Source organism: Brassica oleracea, unplaced genomic scaffold (genome assembly GCF_000695525.1).
Source record: "Brassica oleracea var. oleracea cultivar TO1000 unplaced genomic scaffold, BOL UnpScaffold00877, whole genome shotgun sequence".
NCBI lineage: Eukaryota > Viridiplantae > Streptophyta > Magnoliopsida > Brassicales > Brassicaceae > Brassica > Brassica oleracea.
In genome coordinates, this window is record NW_013617495.1 from 21,614 (window position 1) to 48,233 (window position 26,620).

General features: G+C 35.1%; 4 protein-coding genes and 1 long non-coding RNA gene across 5 annotated transcripts; 4 read left to right on the plus strand and 1 right to left on the minus strand.

The window, feature by feature from the left end:
- Nucleotides 1–5,269: 5,269 nt before the first annotated feature.
- Nucleotides 5,270–6,479, plus strand: LOC106320312. The gene is made up of 5 exons (XR_001265761.1): nt 5,270–5,455; nt 5,623–5,729; nt 6,039–6,104; nt 6,239–6,289; nt 6,383–6,479. It is a non-coding gene; the product is annotated as an uncharacterized LOC106320312 (long non-coding RNA).
- Nucleotides 6,480–7,355: 876 nt separating this feature from the next.
- Nucleotides 7,356–10,821, plus strand: LOC106320311 (cysteine-rich receptor-like protein kinase 3). The gene is made up of 8 exons (XM_013758674.1): nt 7,356–7,938; nt 8,238–8,626; nt 9,037–9,150; nt 9,308–9,447; nt 9,545–9,755; nt 9,841–10,075; nt 10,145–10,289; nt 10,380–10,821. The coding sequence occupies exons 1-8, from the start codon at nt 7,538–7,540 to the stop codon at nt 10,716–10,718; spliced, it is 1,974 nt and encodes a 657-aa protein (XP_013614128.1). The 5' UTR covers nt 7,356–7,537; the 3' UTR covers nt 10,719–10,821.
- Nucleotides 10,822–10,972: 151 nt separating this feature from the next.
- On the minus strand, nt 10,973–11,890 carry LOC106320308. Its single transcript, XM_013758670.1, has 2 exons — nt 11,870–11,890; nt 10,973–11,755 (listed from the first exon to the last, which is right to left on the minus strand). Exons 1-2 carry the CDS (start codon nt 11,888–11,890, stop codon nt 10,973–10,975), a joined length of 804 nt encoding a protein of 267 aa, XP_013614124.1.
- A 6,223-nt stretch (nt 11,891–18,113) lies between these two features.
- On the plus strand, nt 18,114–21,502 carry LOC106320303 (cysteine-rich receptor-like protein kinase 3). The gene is made up of 8 exons (XM_013758666.1): nt 18,114–18,849; nt 19,068–19,456; nt 19,577–19,690; nt 19,830–19,969; nt 20,044–20,254; nt 20,344–20,578; nt 20,680–20,824; nt 20,911–21,502. The coding sequence occupies exons 1-8, from the start codon at nt 18,467–18,469 to the stop codon at nt 21,235–21,237; spliced, it is 1,944 nt and encodes a 647-aa protein (XP_013614120.1). The 5' UTR covers nt 18,114–18,466; the 3' UTR covers nt 21,238–21,502.
- Nucleotides 21,503–23,050: 1,548 nt separating this feature from the next.
- Nucleotides 23,051–26,291, plus strand: LOC106320304 (cysteine-rich receptor-like protein kinase 2). The gene is made up of 7 exons (XM_013758667.1): nt 23,051–23,958; nt 24,432–24,545; nt 24,637–24,776; nt 24,863–25,073; nt 25,154–25,388; nt 25,469–25,619; nt 25,703–26,291. The coding sequence occupies exons 1-7, from the start codon at nt 23,202–23,204 to the stop codon at nt 26,030–26,032; spliced, it is 1,938 nt and encodes a 645-aa protein (XP_013614121.1). The 5' UTR covers nt 23,051–23,201; the 3' UTR covers nt 26,033–26,291.
- Nucleotides 26,292–26,620: the final 329 nt, after the last annotated feature.

The window sequence follows — 26,620 nt, forward strand, 5'->3', positions numbered from 1 at the left end:
GTTATCTGACCAATAAATTTCAAGTTTTTAAGTCTCAAGATGACACTAAGCTAAAAGGCGTTGTTTTAAAATCAAACCAATAACATACAAAAGGAACTCACCAGAGATTCCGATCACATCCATGTCAGGGGAATCATCGCTGAGGAACTCAATAACATTATGCACACCTTTGGTTACCATGTTCATCCCCATTGCACCACACCGGTGTTACAACTGAACCATACATAGCCATTTTTTCCCTGCCAATGTACAGTGAACAATTTGTAGCCTCGTAAATCTAATTAACATGCATCCACAAAATCATTATTTCATCAGCAAAAGTTTCAATCTTGAGTCGAACCACAGCACAAACATAAAAAAATTTACATCTTGGTGGTACCTGTTGAAAATGACAGCCGACGTTTCGAAGTGATCTTGATTCTCCTAGGAAGGCTTAAATTCCATAGCACGTTGGCACGACAAAAACCGGACAATAGGCGCTCTAGTTGTACCGTCCTTCAGCTCCGCCTGAGACGTACCCAGCCTTGCAGCCTCTGTTAGTCCTAGCAACCAAATAACTTTCCATTATAGCCCATGAGAACAGAGTTTACATCATATTAGTTAATCAGACAACTTCAAAGCGATCAATCAACTTTCACGATCGACCCCCTATCGTAGCGATGGATGGTAGTGATTCACACGAACTGGGATAGAACCGTGGATCTCGGAATTCTGCCCAGAGAAACATACGCCTAAAGTATTAAAACTGATAGCTTGAATATTGATTAAACAAATATGGTATATAGTATTCCATAGTAAGTCAAATTGTCAATACCTTTTCCTGGGTACTATGTTATAGGTGGAGAAAGGTGGTGGGGACAACGACCGATTAAGCAACAACAACCCTGGAGGCTGACATCTTCGAAGGTTGGCTAAAAGCTGCGACAGTTTAATTTAGGAGTAATTTAATAAGAGATATGGGTCTCAAGGTTTGTTTGAGGAATTATATATACTGAGACGGATCGTTTCAGAGGTGAAACGGTACCATAACTGATCGTTGGAAATATAGAGAGGTGAAGATGAAAAGTTTCAGAATTTTTTTTTATAAGCTAAAAGGGTAACGCTTCGATTTATCGGTGGAGACAGAGTACTATAAAAATCCTAGATACATACAAAAGAGATTTAGCCCACTTATAAGTTTTATTGGGCCAGAATGTGGATTTTACTAAATATGTTTGGATGAACAAAGTTACACGTGAGTATTGAAACATTACAGTTATATGTGGGATCCACTATAAAAAATCCTTCATAAATATATATTAGTTTCGGTAATCAAAGTACAAAGTATCCTTTAGTTTAGTGGTATAAATGTTGGTGTTTATATCACAGTAACCAGGGTTCGAGCTACAGATTTAAAATTTTTTCACACTTTTTAAAAGTGGAGTCCACTTACCTGGTGACGTGTCTGTCTCAGAAGTGAGGCAACTGCCTCATTATAATGTAGATTTGTTTGGGCTTGTCTGTCTTGTCTTGTCTTGACGTAAATATCTGAGAGAAATTTTACAATAAGAATTAATTTACAAATTTGGGTTTTTTCTTAATTGATAAACATACCATCAGAAACCGTAAATGTTAAAAATAGTTTTGGGATCCCCTAGACAGTAAATAATATAATATTATTGTTAAAATAATAATAATAAAATAATAGTAGAAATAAAAATATAATAATTATTTATAATTTTTGAAATATTCTTTAATTCAATTTTATAATTATATACTTTTTATTACTAAAAAAATTCTTTAAAATTTTATGTAGCTTTTAAAAAACTTGCAATTTTCTAATCCAAATACCATTACTTTTTTAATAACTACAAATTTTAAAAATAAGATTTATTTTTACGTTTTAATAACTATATACCTAACCTTTTTTTTTTAATTTTGAAAATTTTTATTTGATATATTTTAACCAAAAATAGATAAAAATATTTCTAAAATTATATTTTAAATATATACATATATATTATTATATTTAAATTTAAAATTGAATTGTAAACAAATAATAACATCTAAAAAGTAAACTAACAAAATATAATTTTTAAAAATATAATTTATATTTAAAATTTTATTTTCTGCGCATGGTGTAGGAAAACACCTAATAAAACCAAATATATCAATGCATCGAGGTAGTCTGTTTCATAAGTGGGTTTTAGTAGAAATGAATTAATTGTGTTTTTTTTTCCATCAATAATTTCATTAATTAATGGGACAAGCCCAACAGATACAAGGCCCAACCACTAAGAACAACCTAAAAACACAAACAAAGGCCAAAAGCCCAACTAAAGAAATCCTAGAAACCAAAAAGGGTGCCGCCGCTGAGCCACGACGACCCCCCCCCCACATCAAGCAAAAAGCCCCGATGAAACATCCATCGATCGATCCACCGGTACACACCACAGCTCGTCAGCTCCACATCATCTTCACCGTAAACGCCTTCAAAACCGGAGATTCTATTATCGGAGAGCATCAATCGCAAGGACGAGATCTCATCCGCCACCATTAATCACCAACACTGAGAAGAAGGCTTCGCTCAAACCATCACCAAATACCACCGGAGAGCGTCAATCGTCCTCTGACGCGAGCTCCTCCATCAAAACCAACCCGAAATCGCAAAACCAAAAATAAAAAACTCTAAAACAAAACTAGGGAACCAAAAGCCGGCGATGCAAGGCAAAGAACACCTTCACCCCCCCGGAGACTAAAGCCGGCGAAAGCAGAGTTGAGGAAGCCTCCACCTCCCGGAAACAAAGCCGGCGGCGATGGATCTGTAAAAGCCTCCATCTCCCGGAAACGAAACCTAATCTAACAAACCGACTTCACCCCACCAACCTTCCATACGATCGCGTCGTTACTCCAGACGCAGCGCCACCAGTGATGCCGGTTCACTCCCCGAGGTGACGACGACGAAGGAGGCCTGGACCAGAGCTCCGACAAGGTGATAGGGAGAGGACGCGTAGGGGAAGCAGGGGAACTTTTAAACGGAAGAGCGAAGGGCTCCGGCGTACGGCCGGCGCGTCACGCGCCGGCCGTACGCCGGACCCAAAATCGGATGTACTTTCTCTCTCTGGACTTTCTCTCTCACGTGGTTATGGATATTTGTGTTTAAAATCTGAAATTCACCTTTTATATATATTTTGGAATCTTTCATATGCTACATCCAAAACCATAAACTTCACCAAGCTGAGTTGTTGATTTCACAGGCTATCTACTGTTTTGAGTGACACACAAAGTTGAAAAAGAATACTGACCATATAAAAGTCAATTGCTGTGACAGAAAACATTGCGCAAAATCGTATGGTATAAGAATTACGACTAAAAATTATCTATTTTATTAAAGTAAAAGTAGCTTTTGTTTGGAAACATAGATAACAGTTTAAAAAAATGATGTTTGGTAACATGGATAACAGTAAGTTAAAAAAAAAACGTAATGAGATTATGCTATTAAAAAAATAGAAGTTCATTACGTTATATTAAAAAGTAATGAGTTTATGTTACTTGATATACATATTCAAATCAAAATAATAATTTAAAATTGATTTATATTAATTCATTCAAAAATATACATATATTTAAAATTTGATTTTTACTAACATATTATCCAATAACCATTATAAAAATGTTTTCAATATATATAAGAAAAATACAATACAAAGCCCAATTTCAAACAACAACTTAAATTATGGTTTTTATATTTCACATTGAAATTTAAAAATATAATATATGTGATTATTTATATGATTGTATGTATAGAATATTATTAATTATAAGAAAACTTATTTGATGGTACATGTAAAATACGATTAATTATATGATAACACATATTTTTGTAACCTATGATGACACATATATATGATATATAATAGTGATTAGGGGTGGACGTTCAGGTTCGTTTTCGGGCTTGTTTGGGATTTCTTGTTCGGTTCAGATCTTTGAAGATTTGGTTCGGATTTGGATACCAATTTAAATTATTTTAAAAAATTTAAAATATATTATATGCTTTAATTTTTAAAAATATATAAATAATAGAATATATTACATATAAATTTGAATAACATATGTCAGAGTACCTAACTTAACATATAAATTAGTTTGAGTTAGATATTTGGATAGAGAATTAATGATTATTTAAGTATTTTTGGAGTTTTAAGTATATTTTAACTATTTTAGATATTTACGTTTGATTATTTGTATATATTTTCAAGTATTTAAATGAACTTAAAAGTATCATATATATTCTGGATGTTTTGATATATATTAAATCTAAAAATAATTAATATATATAAGTATATAATCTATTTTGGATACCCAAAATACTTCGATTCAGATCAGATTAGGTTTCAGTTCTTCAAATACCAAAATTTTGAATAATTCAGATATTTAATCAATTCCAGTTCGGATTTGGTACTACTTATTCGGATTGGGATCGGTTCGGTTCTTTGAATTCAAGTTTTTTGCCCAACCCTAAATAGTGACCTAAAAAACAAATAGTTTCATATTTTTTTTAAAATACATCCGCACGCCCGCGCGGGTAAAAATCTAGTGTCCATTATTTATGAACTGTAATGACTTTCAATCCTAATCTAGCAAATTCTGGCAGCTAAAAGCCTAAAACTAATTCTTACTGAATAATACTTTTCGTTCCACACAAGTCAGATGTAGTGACTAGTAACTTTTTTAAAAACTTGTGGAGCTTTTAATGTCAGTGATTGTGGAGTATTCTCTTATTGACACGGTTTAGATGCCAAACTATAAGGTTCTCTGGCACATGGAAAGAAGTTAATACATGTCAATGCCTAATTGATAGCAGTCCTTAGATTTTGTTAATGTTACTTCTCATTCATGCGCAACTCTTGCTGAAAATAAGTTTCCATACTTACAAACTTCTTTTATCTTCCTCATGTAAAATCTAATATCTGATGAGATATAGAGTGTTGTAGAAACGGGTTGACTTTAGCCAAAGCTTCTAGACAAGAAAACTTCTCACAAAACTTGCCAAGTGTAATTTGCTATAATTTTTCAAACAAATCTCCCTCTCTATTGTGTTTGCTAAGAGCATGTTTATTGGTGTCTCTTAAGAGGGGTTGTTAGCATAAATGAGAATTAAAATAAAAGAAAAAATGTGATTAAAGCAGGAGACGTCCCTTAATTAGGAGCGCGAAGGCACGGGTCTTAGCCGCCACGTGTCGCATTACTACTGGGGGAGAACAGTGGTGTTGTCTCGACCGTGAATTTTTTTTTTTCTTTCTCTCCTTCGGTTTCTCTTCTCTCCTGCGAAAGGCGATTCAATGGCGGGCTCTATCGGTTGGTCTTCTCTCGTCTCGCTCTATTCGTCGTTACACCTCTTCTTACTCTTATCCTCCATCGTCTTCTCCACTATCGTCTCCTCTCTGTTTCAAGCTTCTCTTTGGTCAAACAACAGGTAAGCCCGTATCTCTTCTCTAGATCTATAGTAATATGATGTGCGAATCAACGATTTGATGTTCCTGATGCAAAATTTTCAATCCAGAATTGAAATTTCAAAAAAAAAATTTGGTTTCTTGATTGAGAAATCAGAATGATGAATCTCTGTTGTGTTGTTGTTATAAGGTCTGGTGAGCAAGCGTGCACTGCTTATGTGATGTTCAAGGATTCTTATTCTCAAGAAACTAAAGTTTTACTCACTGTATAAGACCGTGTACAACGAGAGAGGAGAGGTAAGAGCTGCTTGTTTGTGCTGTTTTGTCTTTGTGTAACATCATGTTCGATCAAGAAAGGATGAAACTTTGTGTTTAGCTCTTTGTTCCGGGTCGATCTTGATCCTGTTTTGCTAAAATGTTTGTTTAAAATGTACTTTGTTTCAAAGTTTGTATAAAATGTTCAAAGTTTGTTTAAAAAGGTTCAGGTGTCTGTCTTGTGTCTATGTATACATTAGTACTGTAAGATGATATGTTTTTTGCTTTGTTTTCCAGCGATTAACTATGATAGCTGTCTAAATGTTTTGATGTCTTCACTCTTCTTATTAGGTTTCTGGGGAACAACACGTTGAATGGTTCATTGCCCACTCAAAAGAGCCAGACTTTGAGCAATATGTGAGTAACAAAAGTCCTTTATAATTGTTTCGTCTTTCAAAGCCACAACGGGTCCCCTAATTGTTAGAAAACAAATCCTCCTGATTTTGGCTCAAGTTTTGTACTTATTCAAGTTGAAAAAAGTGTTTTACCAGGACTGAGCTGCCTGCAGAAAGACTTCCCTTGCAATCGAGGCAAAGCATTATGTAAGTGTAACAAATGGACAGTGCTCGTGTATACTGTTGGCAAAAAATTGCTTATGATCTTTTTCTATTTTATTTTATTTTGTTTATGTCTAGATTCTGAATTTTCGATCAACTGCGGAGGCCCACCAATACGGTTTGTTAGCGGAGCATTATTTGAGAGGGAGGACGAGGAGCTGGGACTAGCTTCATTCGTTGGAATGTTTCCGCAAGTAGTACTAATGTATACACAGCGACTTCACAATCACAGTTTATCAACACATTATCAATCACAGTTTGTTTAAAATGTCCTTTGTTTCATAGTCTTGTAGTCTTGTGTCTGTCTTGTATTCAGGAGATAGAGGTCAGGTGTTGTAGTCTTGTGTCTGTATGTATTCACGAGACACACTCATCCTCTCTATCTTTCACCTCACGTTTTCTCTCCATCCTCTCTATCTTTCATCTCACGTTCTCTCCCTTCTGTTTCCATATCTGAAACAATTTATATTTTATAAACAAGAATCTAAAACAAAACTTGCATGGCTTCCTCTTCTCATCACAATTTTTGGTCAATATTTTGATCAAACTTTCAATCAAACATTTGAGAATTTGTGCAATAATTTTTATTGTGAAGGACATTTATTAAGAAACTACCAAAAACCACTATTATTAAGTGTCTTTTAACAAAATTTTTTATTTTAATTTTAATAGTTAAAAATTCACTAAGGTCTACTTAAGAACTACCTAAGGGTTTTATCAATAAACATGCTATTACCAATAAACACGCTCAAAGTCTTTTTTTAACCATGTATTGTGTAGCGTGAGATACTGAGGAAAACAAAGAAAAATAAAATAAGCAAATATTATCGTTTCACCAAAAAAATATAATGTGGTGACGGCGCCACTAGTGGGGCACACCTTAAACATAAGTCAAAGATGGTTATTTTTTAAAATGGCTAAATAGTCCTAATATATGTGTTGAAAATAAAAACTCGAGACTATTCGTTACAATGGCAAATTATATAAATCGATTGTTGAAAAAGGACGTCGACGGTTAGTCAAAAAAAGGAAAAAAAAAGATGGTCGATGCATAGAGGTGGCAAAAAACTAAAAGAATGATTGAAGTTTCTTTGGCTTTGAGACGACCCTTGCAATAACGCATATGGCGACTATACAGAGTACAAAAAATTTTGAAAAACAATAATAGTTCTAGATCTTGCCATAACAAATGCTATCTTGCTCAATCCCACAAGGTTAAACACTAAAGTCAAGATGTCGTCTTTCATCACCAGTCTCTCTGTCTTTTCGTTACATCTTCTTCTCCTCCTTATGGGTTTGTTCTTAAACCCTGTGATCTCTGATCCTAGAGGAGAGACGGTCGCTCAGATGTGCAACAACAGAACAATGACCCCGCAGCAAAAAAGTCTCGTCGTCACCAACTTCCTCGCCGCTATGGACGCCGTCTCTCCACTGCTTGAAGCTAAAGGTTATGGTCAAGTAGTCAACGGCACAGGGAACTTAACAGTCTATGCTTACGGAGAGTGTATGAAAGATCTTGACAAGAAAGATTGCGACTTGTGCTTTGCTCAGATAAAAGCTAAAGTCCCTCGTTGCTTGCCCTTTCAACAAATTACCCGTGGTGGTCGTGTCTTCTCCGATGGATGCTACGTCAGGTATCATTATCACCTCAGTCTGAAAATCTGAAATTTTGAGTATTTGATTATATGATACTCTGTTTGTTTCATGTATGCTTTAAAATTTTCATACATATTAATAAAATTAAATATTAGTTATGGATCCATAATTTATTATTATCTATTTTTCATAATTCTAAGCTAATCGGAATTTAATAAATGTAATTAGTTTTAAAATTTTAGAATTAATCATTATTACTAAATAAAAATGTATAAAAATAGAAAAAAAATTTCTTCTAAAGCATGCAATTTTTTATCAAACTGATGGAATATTGTAGGTACGACGAGTACAACTTCTTCAACGAGACTTTAAGCTCGCTAGACCAGACTAATTGTTCCGAAAAGGAGATAACCGGAGTAAACCGGACGTTATTTCGGGATAATGCTGCGGAGTTGGTGAAATTTATGAGCGAGGAGGCGGTGAGGAACGGTGGTTTCTATGCTGGATTTGTGGATAAACGTAACGTGACTGTTCACGGTTTGGCTCAGTGTTGGGAGCCTCTTACTCGTAGTGGTTGTGTTGAGTGTTTGAGTAAAGCTTCAGAGCAAATCGGTTCTTGTTTTGGTAATGAAGAAGGTCGAGCTCTTAACGCTGGCTGTTACATGAGGTTTTCTACTCACAAGTTTTACAATAACTCTGGAAATTCAACATCAGATGGAAATGGTGGTAAGTTGATAGAGCTTGTATTGTGACCAAAGTCAGTATATACTCACTCCGCTTCGAAATGTAAAAAAATGTTTAAAAGTGTTTTTAATGTTTTAATATAAGATATTTTATATATTTAGGTAAAAGGTAACCTTTGATTTTATTAAAAATAGTATAATGAATGATATTTTATAGATTTCTTTATAATTAACTGAATAGTTTTAAATTTATATTTTAATAATATTTTTAAAATAATTTTTAACAGTTGTGAATTGTTTTAAAAAAATCGTACATTTTGAAACAGAGATAGAGTATATTGTAACATTTATAGAACGTTTGATTATGGATTAAGAGACAAAGTGATTGCATTGATTTAGAAACGTATCACTAACAAGGTCGATTTATTTAAGTCTCCTTGTGTTTGTTGATAGGTCATAACCATTTGGTAGTGATTTTGGCGGTGACATGTTCGGTGGTGGCATTTGTTCTGTTGGTCTCTGCTGTTGGTTTCTTGTATAGAAAGAAACGCGCCAAGAAGCTAAGAGGTTTGTGACTTCTGAATGTTTTGCAAATTGAGTTCTTTGTTGAATCAGTTAGGTCTTGAAGTAGCTTAGTTTTTGAGATAAGTCATTGGAGTATGAGTGGTTATAGTAAAGTAAAAGTCATGATCTAGATAAATATTTTTTTTTGTATGTAATGTAGAGAATAAGCAGCTAGGGCCACTGTTTATGCTTGCCAACAAATCCAATATATGTTTCTCCTACGAGAATCTCGAGAAGGCCACTGATTACTTCAGCGACAAAAATAAGCTAGGACAAGGAGGATCTGGTTCTGTATTTAAGGTAGGTTGTGTTTTTAACTTTTTATTATCTGTTCGTTTTTAGAGTTTCTTTTTCGGATGTTCCTATTCTTTAAGTCTTTGCCCTTTTTGTGCAACAGGGAGTTCTTCGTAACGGTAAGAATATTGCGGTGAAGAGACTGTTCTTCAACACAAAGCAATGGGTTGATCATTTCTTTAACGAAGTCAATTTAATAAGCCAAATCGACCACAAGAACCTTGTCAAGCTGTTGGGATGTAGCATAACCGGACCCGAGAGCCTTCTGGTTTATGAATACATCGCGAATAAAAGCCTACATGACTATCTTTTCGGTTTGTATTTCTCATCTTAAACATTTGTGCGGTTACCATATCTTAATTGTATCATATTTGACCTGTTACTACTGCTTTTTAATAGTAAGACAAGATGTTCCACCGTTGGATTGGGCGAAGAGGTTCAAAATTTTACTTGGCACAGCAGAAGGAATGGCTTATCTTCACGAAGAGTCGAATCTGAGAATCATACATAGAGACATCAAGCTGAGTAATATACTTCTGGAACATGATTTTACTCCGAGGATCGCTGATTTTGGACTGGCTAGATTGTTTCCTGGGGACAAGACTCACATCAGCACTGCCATTGCTGGTACACGGTAAAGTCTCTAAACTGATCTTTTGCGACATTTTTTACTACACAATTTTTATATTTATCTTGAAAACAGAGGCTACATGGCGCCAGAATATGCTGTACGAGGAAAACTGACTGAGAAAGCAGACGTTTACAGTTTTGGAGTTGTTATGATTGAAGTTATAACCGGAAGACGTAACAGTGCCTTCTCACAAGATGCTACTTCGATCCTACAAACGGTACCTCTCTCAAAGTTAATTAACATTTTTTTTTACCTTGAGTGATTTAAGCTCAAACCCTTTTCTTGAATCTTGAAAATGAAACTTCAGGTTTGGAGTCTGTACGGGACAAGCAACCTTGCTCAGGTTGTAGATCAAGTTTTGGGGGATAACTTCAACAAGATGGAAGCGTCACGGTTGCTTGAGATCGGTCTGCTTTGCGTTCAAGCAGCGTTTGAACAACGGCCTGCGATGTCTGCGGTTGTGAAAATGATGAAAGGGAATATGGAGATTCCGACGCCGACGCAACCGCCGTTTCTGGATCCCGGGAGTGTATTAGAGGCGAGAAAGATGATGTCTCCGACGATGGATTCTCCTATGGAAGATCAATCTCAGTCTTCGGGTTGGAGGAGTGACAACATATCTGAGAGTTTCTTTGAACCTAGATAAGCTTTAAGATCTGTTTATATCCGTGTCATATGTAACTGAGATTCCAATAACTCGTGTGTAACTAATTGAGGGTAACGTATGAACCATGACTGTTATGTAACCTAGGAAGTGAACACGTTTTTTTTTTTTTTTTTTTTTTTTTTTTTCTGAATGAATGTAAAATTATATTCAGACAAAACCCTGTTACATCTAGTGCTTCTGTTTTTTATTTATGTACTCTAATGACTATAAAGAATAAAAAAACTTCATGTCCTTTATGGGGCTTGAACATCTCGTGTGCCAAACCAGGTGCACAAACTCCTCTCCAAAAATGCCTGACCCTTCGCTTTGACTGCAAGTAGATGTAGCCGAATTGTTTTATCTACAAGTTTGCTTAGAGTTGTAGCATCTTTTGGTTCTTCTCCATGTCTTCTTGAGTTCCTTTCTCTCCATATACTATGCACTGCTGCCTGCAATGAGTATCGGATGAGGAACATTTCTGTTGAGGGATAGCTCGATCCAGCGACTTTTGCTACGATATCATTCCAATCAGTGGTGAATTCGTTCTTTAGAAGCCCCTTAACCAATGACTTCCAGACTTTAGCGGAGTAGGGGCACTGAAAGAAGAGATGTGAGCAGGTCTCTTGAACTTCATGGCATAAAACACACTCTGTGTTTATAGCAACATTCCAAGCTTGCATTTTATCCCCTGTTTGCATTCTGTTTCTCATTGCAATCCAGAGCATAAATGAGTACTTCGGAGTGGACTGAGGAAACCATACACCTCTGCTCCAAGAACATATTTGATGCCGAGATCTCAACTGTAACCAAGTCTTCTTAGTTGAGAACCTGTTTACAAATTTTCCCTCTACGCTTCTCCACAGCTGAACATCGTCCATTTCACTTACCCCTCCATCTCGCAGTTTATCAATCTCATCCTCAATATCATTAAGAATGCTCACTCTGTGTCTCCGCCTTCTGTGGTTAGCTAGAACGTCTGCCATCACAGCATTCTCTGCTATGCCAAGTGCTATGATACCTCTATCCCCAATCACCTCCTTTAAACATCCAATCAGTGAACACGGTTAAAGCTCACATAGAGGGCAAACTCCGGTTTAGTCTTGGTTTAGATTTATTTATAATCTATAGTACAGTAATATTTAAATTACAACCGTTTGTGTAGGCCTGGACATTTCGGTTTTGGTTCGATTTGTTTTTTTTTTTTGTAAAAAAAATCGATTTTAAAGATAGAAAATCTTATATATTAAAAGAGAAGTCACAATTTTGACTCATGTGTGATTTTTTTAAAAATAGACCTAATGGATCTATTACTAGAAAGTCATGTTACATTTAATCTCTAATCTTATCATTATTATAGATCTAAATAACTCACTTTCTAGATTATAAAAAATAAATAATATGTCTACTACATTATAGAAACTAAACAACTATCAATCTTTTCCAAGCAAAAAAAAACGTGATCTGGAAACAACCAATTCAACAAAAAATATACGATAAAATTATTATGTTTTAAAAAGTGATAAACACACCTCATATATATTATACTAATATATACCAATGTAAAATTAAAAACAAAATGTTTATATAAAAATAAATGAAAATAAACATCTGCGCGGTTCGACGTATAGTTTGATTGGTTATTTATGAAATTTGGCTCAGATTTTAGCTTTTTCGGTCACTGTTTTATGCGGACAAATAATGTTTTCCATTAACAGACATATATTTCATATTTTCATTAGTTTTATTCTTTATGCCTTACGAGCTTGAACAATGTATCCCCTTCATACTAGAGGACTCTATATATTTGTTATTGTTTTCCAACTGTGTGTATCATTGAAAATAGTCTATGGCCTGTAAAATCAACGTTTGGATACCTTTAGAAGAGTTGTTTTTTGGGTTTAGATAATTTTTAGTATCAGATAAAATTATATATGAACCTAACCAATTTGAAAATTTATTATATCTGAAGTAAATTTATGAATTTGATACTGAAAACTAAAAATAAAAAAATTCATGTTAATTCAAATATGAACATGAAACTAGGAAACATAAAAACCTAATTCAAATATAAACGGAGATTCAAAACATCCATACTTTGATACATACTATTTTGATGCTAAGATGATGATGATTCAGTTTTACATGTCAAACCGGATGAGATAGAGACGTTGGTAGAAACGGTTTGGCATTAGCCAGAGCTGCTAGAGGAAAAACCTTGCGAAGTACAGTTTGCTGTATTTTGTTCTTTTTTTTATCAACGCTGTCTTTTGTTCAAACAATTCAATTCCCTATTGTGTTTGCTGAGCCTCTTTTTTTTTCTATGAATTGTGAATGTAAGATATTCGAGGAAAACAGAAAAAAGGAGGGGAAATTATTGTTTCACTAAAATAGCCATGTACTAGAAGCACCTTAGCCTATTGGTTAAAGTTTAAAGGTTTCTACACCCAGATCTAGGGTTCAAATCCCAGACTATGCAATTTCTTGCAGATTATAGGATGTGAAGCTTTCGGAGGTTCCAGAGTACTGTAAGCAGAGCCGTTTGTTGTGGTCGCCTGTTGTGGTGAGAGCATGTCCATCGAGGATGTCGTACATGCAGAACCGTCTGTGGTTTCAAGTGTTTCGGGAAGAGCTTCATCGTGGAATCATTATTCGTGGAGCTATTCATCATTACCGCATATGTTGCAGGTAGTTGATCATCATATCTAATAGATTTAGAAATTATATGATAATATAATGTGTTACCCAGCGTTAAAAAAAAAAAAAAATAGTCATGTAAGTCAAAACAATTATGGTGTTTCTAGATGGTGACGGCGCCACTAGTGGGCACACCTTAAACATAAGTCAAAGATAGCATTTTTTTAGTTGCCCACAATATCTTGAAAACAACAACCTCAAGACTATTCGTTTCGTCGGCCCAAAGAAAACAAGATTTGGAGCATATCAAATCGTAGACTTTTTTTTTTTTTTTTTTTTTTTTTTTTTTTTGCCATCTATAGTATTATTATAAGAGTCTAGGTCCAAACTAGATCAAACCTAACAATATTTACAACCAAAGCCCAAAAAGGCTCAAAACAACATAAAAACATATTAAACAGAAGCCCATTAAAGGTAAGCCCAACACCGAAACCAACCCGACACGTCAACAACACGTGTTTACGCCTCAACTGCGAGACAAACACGTGTCACCATAACCCTACTTCTTTTTCACCACCGAAACCAAGCGGCGTTTCACCAGAATCCCCCTGGTTCACATGCATCTTCCACGGCCGTGCTCTTTTCTTCGGAGAGCTTTCATCGATCAACATCGATATCTCATCCAGAGCCACGAAGCCGGCAGACACAGGATTAAGAAATCCAGAACCTCCATCTCGTTTGCCTTCCACGCCTTATTTTCATTCTTGGAGAGCATCAATCGATCTATTCGAAATCTCATCCAAGAAAGCCAATCAGACAAACCAGAACACCGTAACAGATAACCCACCGTGAATAAAGATCAAAATCCAAAACCGGCGACGCAAGGTTTTGAAAGCCTCCACTCCCCGGAATCTAAGCCGGCGACGACGAAACTAACAGAGCTTCCTCATCCCGGAGTCAGAACAAAGACATGCACAGCGAAAAAACGGAAAAAAAAAACACAAAAACCGGACCGGCGGTGGCTGTGGAAGCCCACTCCGCCGACCGGAGAGCACTATTTGCGGTGGTGATAAAACCAGAGAGAAGGAAGAGTGTTTTCTCTCTCCTACGTTACTCTTTGTTTTAAATCGTAGACTAAAATGCATGACTTCATCAATAAACAAAAAAAATAAAAATAAAAAATAAATACAAGAGCCTTACTGTCATTTCAATACACGGTTTAGTCTTGATTCGAGAGATCAGAGTTTAGTTTTCTAGATGTCGGTCATGGTTTGGGCTTTTGTTTTCTGCAAGAAAAGGATACATTAATGCAAGTAGATATCAATAATGCCACATGCACGGCTTTGGTAGCTTGGATTTGACATTGACCTGATAGTCATTAGTCACGAGCTGGTCGCTTTGCAAAACCAATTTTTGTTTTATCATCTTGTCCACTTGAGTTTTATTCGTTGTAAACTCTGTATCTGTACCAATAATTTAACAAACCGTGTTGCTCACTTTTTAGATTTATATTTTACAATCCGTCAGACAAATCGAGATCTTCCGTTAAACTAGTCACGGAGTTTCGAATCTTTCGATTAGGTTTTGTAGTTTGATCAAACTAATGTTATATGATATGCACTGACTGCGGTTGAATCCCAATATTCTAGAGGTTATGCAATAAAATATGAATAAGCAGAAATATTTTTCGTAATACACTGTAAAAAAATTCAACAATGTTTAAGGTGATGATTGTTTTTAAGGTGATGATTGTTTTTCTAGTTTTTAGATTCTAGTTTTTGGTTTTGGTTTTTAGATTTTAGTTTTTGACTTTTGGTTTTTGATTTTGCAGTATATTGGTTTTTTGAAAAACATGAATAGTTGTTTTAGATTTTGGTTTTTAGTTTTTAGTTTTGGTTTTTATTTTTAAAATTAATAAAATAAAAAATTATGGATAGTAAAATATTTATTCTGAAAATAATAAAATAAAAACACTGTCATTAAAATACACATAAATTTATTTACAAAACTTATTTTTAAAAAAATATAAATACAAAATAAAACTATCGTAAATTCCATATAAACATATATATATATATATATACATATATATATATATATTAAATTTTATCTTGAATGCCTTTCATATTTGACCTCAAATGCTATTATACAAGTAATTGAGCATTATAAAAATATTAATATCATACATTTGATATTTTTCTAAAATAATTTTTACACATATATTTCTATGGTTATTTTTGTTTAAATAATTTCTATAGAAATTAATTAAAATAGTAACTTTTAAAATATAATTTCCTTTTGAAATATTTTTGAAATTCTTTTAGTTTGCAAGTAAGAGAACTTCTTCTAATTTACAAGTATGATCAAATATTTTTTGAGTGTTGAGAAGAAAAACTCGAAAGTTGTATGTATAATCACTTACCCATTTTATATTAATAAAGTACAAAAAATGTATTGATGATGTGATGGTGAAAAACGGATGATAGTGGGAATGAGGCATGAGAATGAGGCAAATACGAAAAGAAAGACCAGTTACAAAAAAAAAAAAATTAAAAGAAAGACCAATTAAAAGAAAATGATAAATAAAAATGCATAATAAAAACAATTTTCGTAGAAAACTGCTAGAAAACTAAAAAAACACAGATTTTGGTTTTTGTGTAGAATTAGATAGTTATTTGACCTAGTTTTTATGGAATTATTTTTAGCAAAATCTTGAGTGGCAAATAAAGTGGTTTTTCAGAAACAAAAACCAAAAACCATTTTAAAACTACGAACAATCGACCTCTAAACCAGTTTGTCCTTTTCTTTTAGTCACATGTATCACCAAATTTCTTTGAAAGTATTTTGTCTAATTGTTTTCTAAGATCCCAAACGAAAGAAAAATAAAGACACTGATTAGTTCACAGCCTAAGTATAAAATAACTATATAGCATCTTGCAAGGAGAAGGCTTATATATGTCCACAGTATACTCATAAACAACATACATGCACATTACGTAGTATGTACTTCTTGGTAATTATATACGATTTATCACTTATCAGGATATATTTAAACCAGAAATGCAATTTTCAAAAAGCGACGTTTGAGGGTTTGGACATTTATAATTCTGTCATTTTCAGAAAATATATACGGAAGATTATATTAATCGATGGTTGAAAAAGATGGTCGACATATAGAGGTGGCAAAATATTAAAAGAATGTTTGAAGTTGCTTTGGCTTTGAGATGACCTTGCAATGAGGCATATGTCGTTATCAGTAAGGCATAGGGATTAACCCTATTAGAAGAGAGAGATTGAGGTTGCTGACTGATCTAGAGACAACCCTCACAATACGGCATATATATTATGCGTGTGATTGGTAATATCAGCCCAACTTGAAAGAATAAAAATGAAGAAATGAATGGAACTTGGTGTGACCGGTAAATGTCAAAGAACGTTAAAAATGAATAGAAAAATAATGAATAGAAATAAAATTTTGAGAATGATGAGGAATGAGAGTTACTTATCAAAATTAACAAAGAACAAATTTGCATTATAATTCTCTACAAAAAAAAAATAGGAAGGAATGAATAGAAAAATATATTCCTCATGAAAGATAATAGTTTTTAGGAACGTTAAAGAATGTAGTGTTCTTCTTCGTTCTCCTGGTTACCATTCAAACCTGAAATAAGAGGAAAATGTAAACTTTAGAGTAAACTTTTATTCTAGAAGAAAGAGAAGAAAAAATTAACTGCAAAAAACATAAAAAGATAAAACATTTACTATATATCAGCGTAACTCATTTTATCTTGATTGGGTGTTTATGGGGCAATTTGGTGAAAACAGTTTTTACTCTACAAAAGTTGCGCTAAAAGTGACTTTTAGGTTATGACTGGTAATTATAGCTGAATTTAGAGTAACAAAAAGTAGAAAAAATGGGAGTAAAAGTTGTAGAGGAGAAAAGTAATAAAAGTACAATTAAAAAGTGGAAACCAGCGCAACACTTTTCCTCCACCAAAACTGTAAGGAACAAAATAAATGATTTTACATTTGATTGTACAGTAATTAAAGTAAAATCAATAAAATATTTTTTCACCTGATTTGGATAGTTTTTGTAGAAATGAAAGTAATTATGTTTTCAGTTGAAAAGTTATCGCTGGAAGTGCCAAACAATCACACTCTTAATCACACCCTATGTCATTAGAGTTAGTTTTCTACTGTAACATTTGAGCTTATTTCTATATTTTCTCTATATGCTATTATATAGAACATTCCCCTCTCAAATCGGGATTTGGGGTAGTGTATCGTCTTCTCGGTGAATCTGAAGATCGTAGGCCATGGTGGCCATCCCGCAATCTGAACAAGCCTTGAACCGATTTTGATGAGCTAAAATTGGGAATGGTAGATCCAAAACTAATAATCACTATGCTAAAATTGCTAATCCAATTATAAAACTCACGTAACCCACATAATCATTCAATTTCCTTGTCATTTCTATCCAATATCCATTCTCATAGTTTTGATTCTTCGTTCTCTCTTTAAGATAGTCTTGTGATTAATATTATGACCCACGTACTACTTAGAAACTAACGACAAGTTGACAACTGGAGTATCACAGAATTTTAGTTTTCTTTTTCGGCGCAAAAAGACAAGGGTTACAAAACCGAACATATCCAAAATAGTGACAAAGCGCTGACGTCATCTCCCACCCATAAACCGTACACAGCAAAAAAAACATAACTCCAAACGGCGTCGTTAGTTGTTTTCATTTCTAATTTCCCTGTCCTAAATGCGATCGCTCTCTTTCCTTGAATCATCATCATCGAACTCTTTGACTCTCCACACCCATCATCTCTCCCAAGCAAAGACGAAAACTACAAGTTGAATTTTTTTCTTTTTCCGATTGACCCAACAACCGCAAATCGAATTTCAAATTCCTTTTTTTTTTTTTTTTTTTGAACAACTGATCGAATTTCAACTTCCAGATTGGTGTCTCTACCTCCTTTCCCCATCTCCCAAATCCACTTGAAGAGAAAAAAACAATAAAAAAAAAAGAAAGCAGAATAAAGATCAAAAACTCCAAAACAAATGTTATATTACTAAACTCCCCAAGACTAAACCCTCAAAAAACCAAGATGACAACTTTCATCTCCAACCTCTCTCTTCTCCTCCTTGTCGGTTTGTTCTTAAACCCTGTGATCTCCGATTCAAGAGGAGAGACGGTGGCTCAGCGATGCAGCAACAGAACAACGACCCCTCAGCAAAGAAGTCTCGTCGTAACCAACTTCCTCGCCGCCATGGACGCGGTGTCTCCGCTAGTGGAAGCTAAAGGCTACGGGCAAGTAGTCAACGGCACAGGGAACTTGACGGTCTATGCTTACGGAGAGTGCATGAAAGATCTTGACAAGAAAGACTGCGACTTGTGTTTCGCTCAGATCAAAGCTAAAGTCCCTCGTTGCTTGCCCTTTCAACGAGGCACTCGTGGCGGTCGTGTCTTCTCCGATGGATGCTTCATTAGGTATCATTCTCGTCTCAGCCCGAAAATATAATTTTTTTTTTTTTTTTTATGAATTATGTTTTCTAGTTTTCATACATATTAACAAAACATTAAATTTTAAATTTTAAATATAAATGCATAAATTTTTTATTATTATTTATTTTTCATAATTCCAAACAAAACAAGTATATTTTTAAAAAATCCAAAATTTAGTTATATCTAATTTTATACTTGATTAGGTACGACGAGTACAACTTCTTCAACGAGACGTTAAGCTCGCAAGACGTGACTAATTGTTCTAATAAGGAGATAACCGGAGTAAACCGGACGCTATTTCGGGATAACGCGGCGGAGTTGGTGAAGTTTATGAGCGTGGAGGCGGTGAGGCACGGTGGTTTCTACGCTGGATTTGTGGAGAGACGTAACGTGACGGCTCACGGTTTGGCTCAGTGTTGGGAGCCTCTTACTCGCAGTGGTTGTGCTGAGTGTTTGAGTAACGCTTCAGAGAAAATCGGTTCTTGTTTGGGTAAAGAAGAAGGTCGAGTTCTTAACGCTGGCTGTTACATGAGGTTTTCTAATCTGAAGTTTTACAATAACTCTGGAAATTCAACATCAGATGGAAATGGTGGTAAGTAGATAACACATGAAATGTGACTTAAGATTAGTATATATATTGTAACAATTATGGAATGTTTAAGAAACAAAAAAATGGTGGCATTGAAATAGAAACATTTCACTTGATGATCAGGTCATAACCATTTGGCTGTGATTTTGGCGGTGACATCTTCGGTTGTGGCTTTTGTTCTGTTGGTCTCAGCGGTTGGTTTCTTGTATAAGAAGAAACGTGCTAAGAAGCTAAGAGGTTTGTGACTTTGCAAATTGAGTTGTTTGTTGAATCAGTTAGGTCTTGAAGTAGCTTAGTTTTTGAGATTAGTAATTGGGGTTTGAGTGAGTCTTGATCTTACTAAATACATTTTGTGTGTGTGTGTAATGTAATGTAGAGAAGAAGCAACTAGGGTCTCTGTTTATGCTTGCAAACAAATCTGATCTTAGTTTCTCCTATGAGAATCTCGAGAGGGCCACTGATTACTTCAGCGACAAGAATAAGCTAGGACAAGGAGGATCTGGTTCTGTATTTAAGGTAGGGTGTGTTCTTATTTCTCTAGAGATTCTTATTCTTTAATTGGTTAACTCTTTACCCTTTTTGTGCAACAGGGAGTTCTTAGTAACGGTAAGACTGTTGCGGTGAAGAGACTATTCTTCAACACAAAGCAATGGGTTGATCATTTCTTTAACGAAGTCAATTTAATAAGCCAAATCGACCACAAGAACCTTGTCAAGCTCTTGGGATGCAGCATAACCGGACCCGAGAGCCTTCTGGTCTATGAGTACATAGCGAACCAAAGCCTCCATGACTATCTTTTCGGTTTGTTATTCTCATCCTAAACCTTTTTTCCCGGTTACCGTGTCTCAATAGTTTATTATTGACCCGTTCTTGCTACTCTTTTGCTTCAGTAAGACAAGATGTTGAACCGTTGAGTTGGGCGAAGAGGTTCAAGATTATATTTGGCACAGCAGAAGGAATGGCCTATCTACATGAAGAGTCGAATCTGAGAATCATACACAGAGACATTAAGCTGAGTAATATACTTTTGGAACATGATTTTACTCCGAGGATTGCTGATTTTGGACTGGCTAGATTGTTCCCTGAGGACAAGACTCATATCAGCACAGCCATCGCCGGTACACTGTAAATTCTCTAAACTTATCTTTTTTTTTTGTGACTTTGATGATTACACCATTTAAAAAAAATCTACTAATTTTTGAAGTTATTCCACTTGTGAAACACAGAGGGTACATGGCGCCAGAGTATGTGGTACGAGGTAAACTTACTGAGAAAGCAGATGTTTACAGCTTCGGAGTTCTTATGATTGAAGTTATAACTGGAAGACGTAACAACGCCTTCTCACAAGACTCTAGTTCGATCCTCCAAACGGTAAGTAATTATCATTTTTGTTCTTTCTTGAGGGTTTGTTTTAAGCTCAAACCATTTTCTTGAATCTTGAAAAAAAAAAACTTTAGGTTTGGAGTCTGTACGGGACAAGCAACTTTGTTCAAGTTGTGGATCCAGTATTGGGGGATAACTTCAACAAGATGGAAGCGTCACGGTTGCTTGAGATCGGTCTGCTCTGCGTTCAAGCAGCGTTTGATCAGCGTCCTGCCATGTCTGCGGTTGTGAAAATGATGAAAGGGAGTTTGGAGATTCCTACGCCTACGCAACCGCCATTTCTGAACCCAAGGAGTGTATTGGAGATGAGAAAGATGATGTCTCCGATGATGGAAGATCAGTCCCAGTCTTCGGGCTGGAGGAGTGACAACATATCTGAGAGTTTCTTTGAACCTAGATAAGCTTTAAGATCGTTTTATATCCGAATCTTTTTTTTTTTTTGGATGGATCTCAATCTGTCATATGTAAAAAGAACTGAGATGCCGATAAATCGTGTGTAACTAATTGAGGTAACGTATGATCCACGCCACTGTTATGTAACCTAGGAAGTGAACATGGCTACAGCTCACTTGGTGGGTGGAGGGCAAACTCCGGTTTAGTCTTGGTTTAGGTTTGTTTATAAATCTATAGTACGATTCGATTAATATTACAACCGTTTTTATGTGATTTTGCTTTTGTTCTCAAGTTTGTATGTTTTTCTATTTCAAATAAATCACTAGTTTTGTTTGCGTTTTCATATTTGCAAAAGTTATTTTAATTTAAATATGCTAAGAACAATTAAAAGAAAACTCCTCGCAAAAAATAAATAAATCAAGGAGCCGTGACGGTGAGGACGACTACTAAACATGTTAAATTATAAAAATTTCTGGTGAAGAATAAATACGTAAAAAGATTATATGCATTTTGGTCTGCCCAACATAATTTGTTTGTTACTTATTATAGATAAGCTGTGCTTTATTCTGAGTTTGTGACCCCACTATATAATTTTCAGCATTGATTATCCAACTACGCCCCATGTGCTTTTGTATTTTTATTGACTACAAACTTTTGACAATGGCAACTTGACCTTGTTAATGGCTTTTTTTTTTTAAATTTCTAGAACTTTAATGGTAACATACCAAACCATTTCTTTATTGTAACGTCCTCTATTATCTACCGTTAGTTTATCCAATTGACATTTCTTAATTCTTATTTTTTGGAATGTCGTCATACAATAAAGGACATGTGAAGTTATATTTATTCTCTTAAGAAAATATTCAGAATTATTGGAATTTCTAGACAGGCCGGTCCTATGTAGACCTGAGAAGGATCAAGTATCCGGATAATTTTAAGGTATCCGGATCCGGATCCTTATCCGGCGGATCTATAATTTTACTATTCTTATCCGGATCCGGGGTTCTAGGATATTCGGGTGTTGGATATCTTTTTAAAAATTGTAATATCCGGCGGATATCCGGATCCAGATTTGGATATTTAAAATAAATAAAAAATAATATTAATATATATAAAATATTAACAATAATTTAAAAATAAAAATATATAATGTTTTTAATTATTTCTATGTATAATATTACAAAATTTACATAAAATTTATATATACTATTATAAAACTGAAATATATTAAATAAAATTAATTTTTATATATAGATATTACTATTTTTGAAATAGTTATTAATAAAACTTACGGATCCGGATGTCCGGACTAAAAAATTAAAATATCCGGATCCAACATTTTATTATCCGGATCAAGATTAGGCCCCTCCGGATATCTGGATTTTCGGATCGGATCCGGATCGAATTCGGATCTCGGATAAAAGTCCGAGGCCTAGTCCTATGTATTTAGACTCCTAATATCCAAAAAAAAAATTATTTTTTATCCATAATCTATATAAATTTTAGTGTGTGTAGCTGGAGCTTCAGCACCTTTAGCTTAGTACCAGTGTAGGATAGTGAACCAGTAGAGATAATGAATGAATTGGGTAAAGGGAATTATCCAATTAAACCGAACCGGCTCCACACCAGATCGGATCAACTAAATAATCCACCGTTTTTTTTTAATGAAAACCGACAACTATTTGAATAAAGACAACGACTTCAACTCAAGGTTGAGCCGGTTTCCAAGTGTGAATCCGAAGATAAAAAAACTACTACTTTTTTGACTAACCAGTAGAGAGACAAAGAGAGATAGAAACAGCAAAGTAAGTTGACTATTATTACAACACAACCATTTCGTCAAAGTCAAGCTGTTGAAAATTCAACTCTTTCATCATTTTCATTCATCTTCTTTAATCTTTGCTTCCTCCATTTCAAACCCTCTGATCATTAAAGAAAAAAAATATCTTTTCAATCAAGCAACAACAAAACAATGAAGAAAGAACCAACTCATCATCGCTACCTTCCATGCCTCTTCCTGTTTCTTCTTTCACTACTCCGACCAATCACCTCAGACCCTAGAGCACGATCCGTCAAAATCACTTGCTCACCGCAGCTCGAGCACAACGAAACCGTCTTCGTCCCCAACTTCGTAGCCTCGATGGAGAAAATCAGCCAAGTAGTCCAAACCACCGGTTTCGGAACCGCTCAAACCGGTTCAGGACCAGACGGTAACTACGCTCTCGCACAGTGCTACGGAGATCTCCCTCTAAACGACTGCGTCCTCTGCTACGCGGAAGCGAGAACCATACTTCCAAAGTGTTATCCTCAGAACGGAGGTAGAATCTTCCTCGACGGATGTTTCATGAGAGCCGAGAACTACAGTTTCTACAAAGAGTTCAAAGGACCTGAAGACACCGTCCTTTGCGGGAACGCCACGAGGAGGAACAACGCCACTTTCGGTGACGCGGTGAGACAGGTGGTGAGAAACGCGGTTGCTGCGGCTCCTGGGAATGGAGGGTACGCTCGCGGCGCATCTGCAAATGGAGAATCTTCTGCGTTTGTGTTGGTGAATTGCTGGAGAAATCTGAGTCCTGAGTCTTGTAAACAGTGTTTGGAGGATGCTTCTGCTTCTATGGTTGACAAGTGTTTGCCGTGGTCTGAAGGACGTGCGCTTCACACTGGATGCTTCCTTAGGTACTCTGATCAAGATTTCTTGAACAAGATTCCACGAAACGGAAGATCAAGAGGTAATACCATAGTTCTAAAATTCGATTTAGGAGTTGGTCTTGTCCGAAACTATTTTCTAAAATCCAGTTTATATAACTCAAATTGATTTTTTTTTTTAAATTGTTTAAATCGGTCTAAACTAGTCTACACATGTTAATTTAATAATAATGTTAATGGAAATCCACGAACTTGTCTAATTTCTTTTGTTTGTTATAATGTAATTTTGATAATTCATCGTAATAATTTTATAATTAAACCAAGAACTAAAATATTTAATATAAATTTAAAATATATATATAAAATCCTAAAATAAATCAAGAATTTGTTAACACCTAAGCATCCAAGTAATCTTTATAGTCACCAGTCCTCTATAAAATGTCTAGTAACCGCCTAATGTTTCTTTCACGTTGGGTGATACATTTTTTTTTTATAGAATCTGCTTTTAAGAGTGTTCATCAATCATCATAACTCTAATGAAATGGTACTTATGCAGGTTCTGTAGTGGTGATTGTTGTCTCAGTCCTTAGCTCTGTGATTGTCTTTATGGTTGGAATAGCAATTGGTGTTTATATCTGCAAAAACCGAACCATACAGAAGAAGAGAAGAGGTCAGTCTATGTTTCACTATCTCCGATTAATCGGTTAAAACAAGAATTGCAGTGTCTTACTAAGTTTTTTTTTGTTGTTTTTCTTATACAGGATCTAATGATGTAGAAAAAATGGCGAAAACGCTAACAGACAGTAGCTTGAACTTCAAATACTCAACACTAGAGAAAGCAACAGGCTCCTTTGACAATGCGAACAAGCTTGGACAAGGAGGATTTGGAACTGTCTATAAGGTATGGAATATGATCTAAAGCCAGCTTTCTTTTATCTTCTTTATGTAAGCAAATGATTGAGTCTAGTGGCATCTCTCTTGTTGTAGGGTGTTCTTCCAGATGGAAGAGATATCGCTGTGAAGCGACTGTTCTTCAACAACAGACACAGAGCAGCAGATTTCTACAATGAAGTCAACATTATCAGCTCCGTTGAACACAAGAACCTCGTTAGGCTTCTTGGTTGCAGCTGCTCAGGACCAGAGAGTCTCCTTGTCTATGAGTATCTTCAGAACAAGAGCCTTGATCGGTTCATCTTCGGTAAAGATTAGATACTATTCCATGAGAGTTTCATTCATAGAATCTTGCTAAAACCCGGTGTTTATTATAACATTTCGCAGATGTTAACAGAGGCAAAACACTAGACTGGCCAAGAAGATTCGTGATCATCGTTGGAACAGCTGAAGGGTTGGTGTATTTGCACGAGCAGTCTAGTGTGAAAATCATCCATAGAGACATAAAAGCAAGCAACATTCTGTTAGATTCAAAGCTACAAGCTAAAATCGCTGACTTTGGGCTGGCGAGATCGTTCCAGGAGGATAAGAGCCATATCAGCACAGCCATTGCAGGGACTCTGTAAGTACATTCAGAAACAAGATCTTGTCACTTGAGATACTTGAATGTTTTGTCTGAAACCGTTACTTGTGAATCTTTAGAGGTTATATGGCTCCTGAGTACTTGGCACATGGTCAGCTAACAGAGAAAGTAGATGTCTACAGCTTCGGTGTTCTTGTACTAGAGATTGTAACTGGAAAGCAGAACACAAAAAGCAAAATGTCTGATTATTCAGACAGTTTGATTACAGAAGTAAGTTTAAACCATTTCACAGTAAATCAGATTACACTTTCTCATACTAACTTGTGTGTTACGTTTTGGGCTATTAAAAAAAGGCGTGGAAGCATTTTCAGACAGGAGAGTTGGAGGAAATATATGATCCAAACCTGGACTGGAAGAATCAGAATGATAGTTTAATCATCAAGAAGGAGATAGTGAGAGTTGTTCAGATAGGGCTGTTGTGCACTCAAGAAATGGCGTCGCTAAGACCATCCATGTCAAAGGTGTTGCATATGTTAAAGCACAAAGAGGAAGTGTTACCGTTGCCAAGTAATCCTCCGTTTATGGATGAAAGAGTTATGGAGTTTCGATATGGTTCTGATGGAGATTCGGCTGCTTGTGCTTCTCTTGCCACTGTCTCTCAAAGTTCCTTCTACGGTAGATGAAGCCTTTGAAACATCGTTAAGGCCAAACCGAAGTTTTGTGTGTATAAACCAGTAAGAAGAACTAAAAGCTAGTATATAGAGATAGATGTGAACTTGAGTAGATTTTGTATAATGTAATGAAGATATGCCATGGAGGTAGTGAGTTCAGTCAATATATGTACTAAAAAGTAATATACTAGAAGAGAATGTTTAAGCTCAAATCTTGCATCTATGTAACTTAATAAAAAACATATATTGATCAAGAATGATACCCGATTCAAATGCATTGGCATACAATCATATTGTATTCTGAAAAAAAAAACGAACGACATGTGTTTGAGAAGCCCGAAGACAATAATGTTTTATAGGGATATATTCTCAAGCTATACTGTTTTATAATTTTTGTTTTGAGAACGGGAAGGGATTATAGCTTAGATTTTGTGATGGTTTAAATTCAATTAGGCTTTGTTTTCTAATGGAATAAGTTGGATTTAAAATATTCGATATATGCGTTTGATTCATGACTTTCTCAAAGCAATTTGCCGTGATTATTGGATGTTTTGATGCTTTTGATTGTGTTGTGGGATTATTGTTTCACAGTACGATATT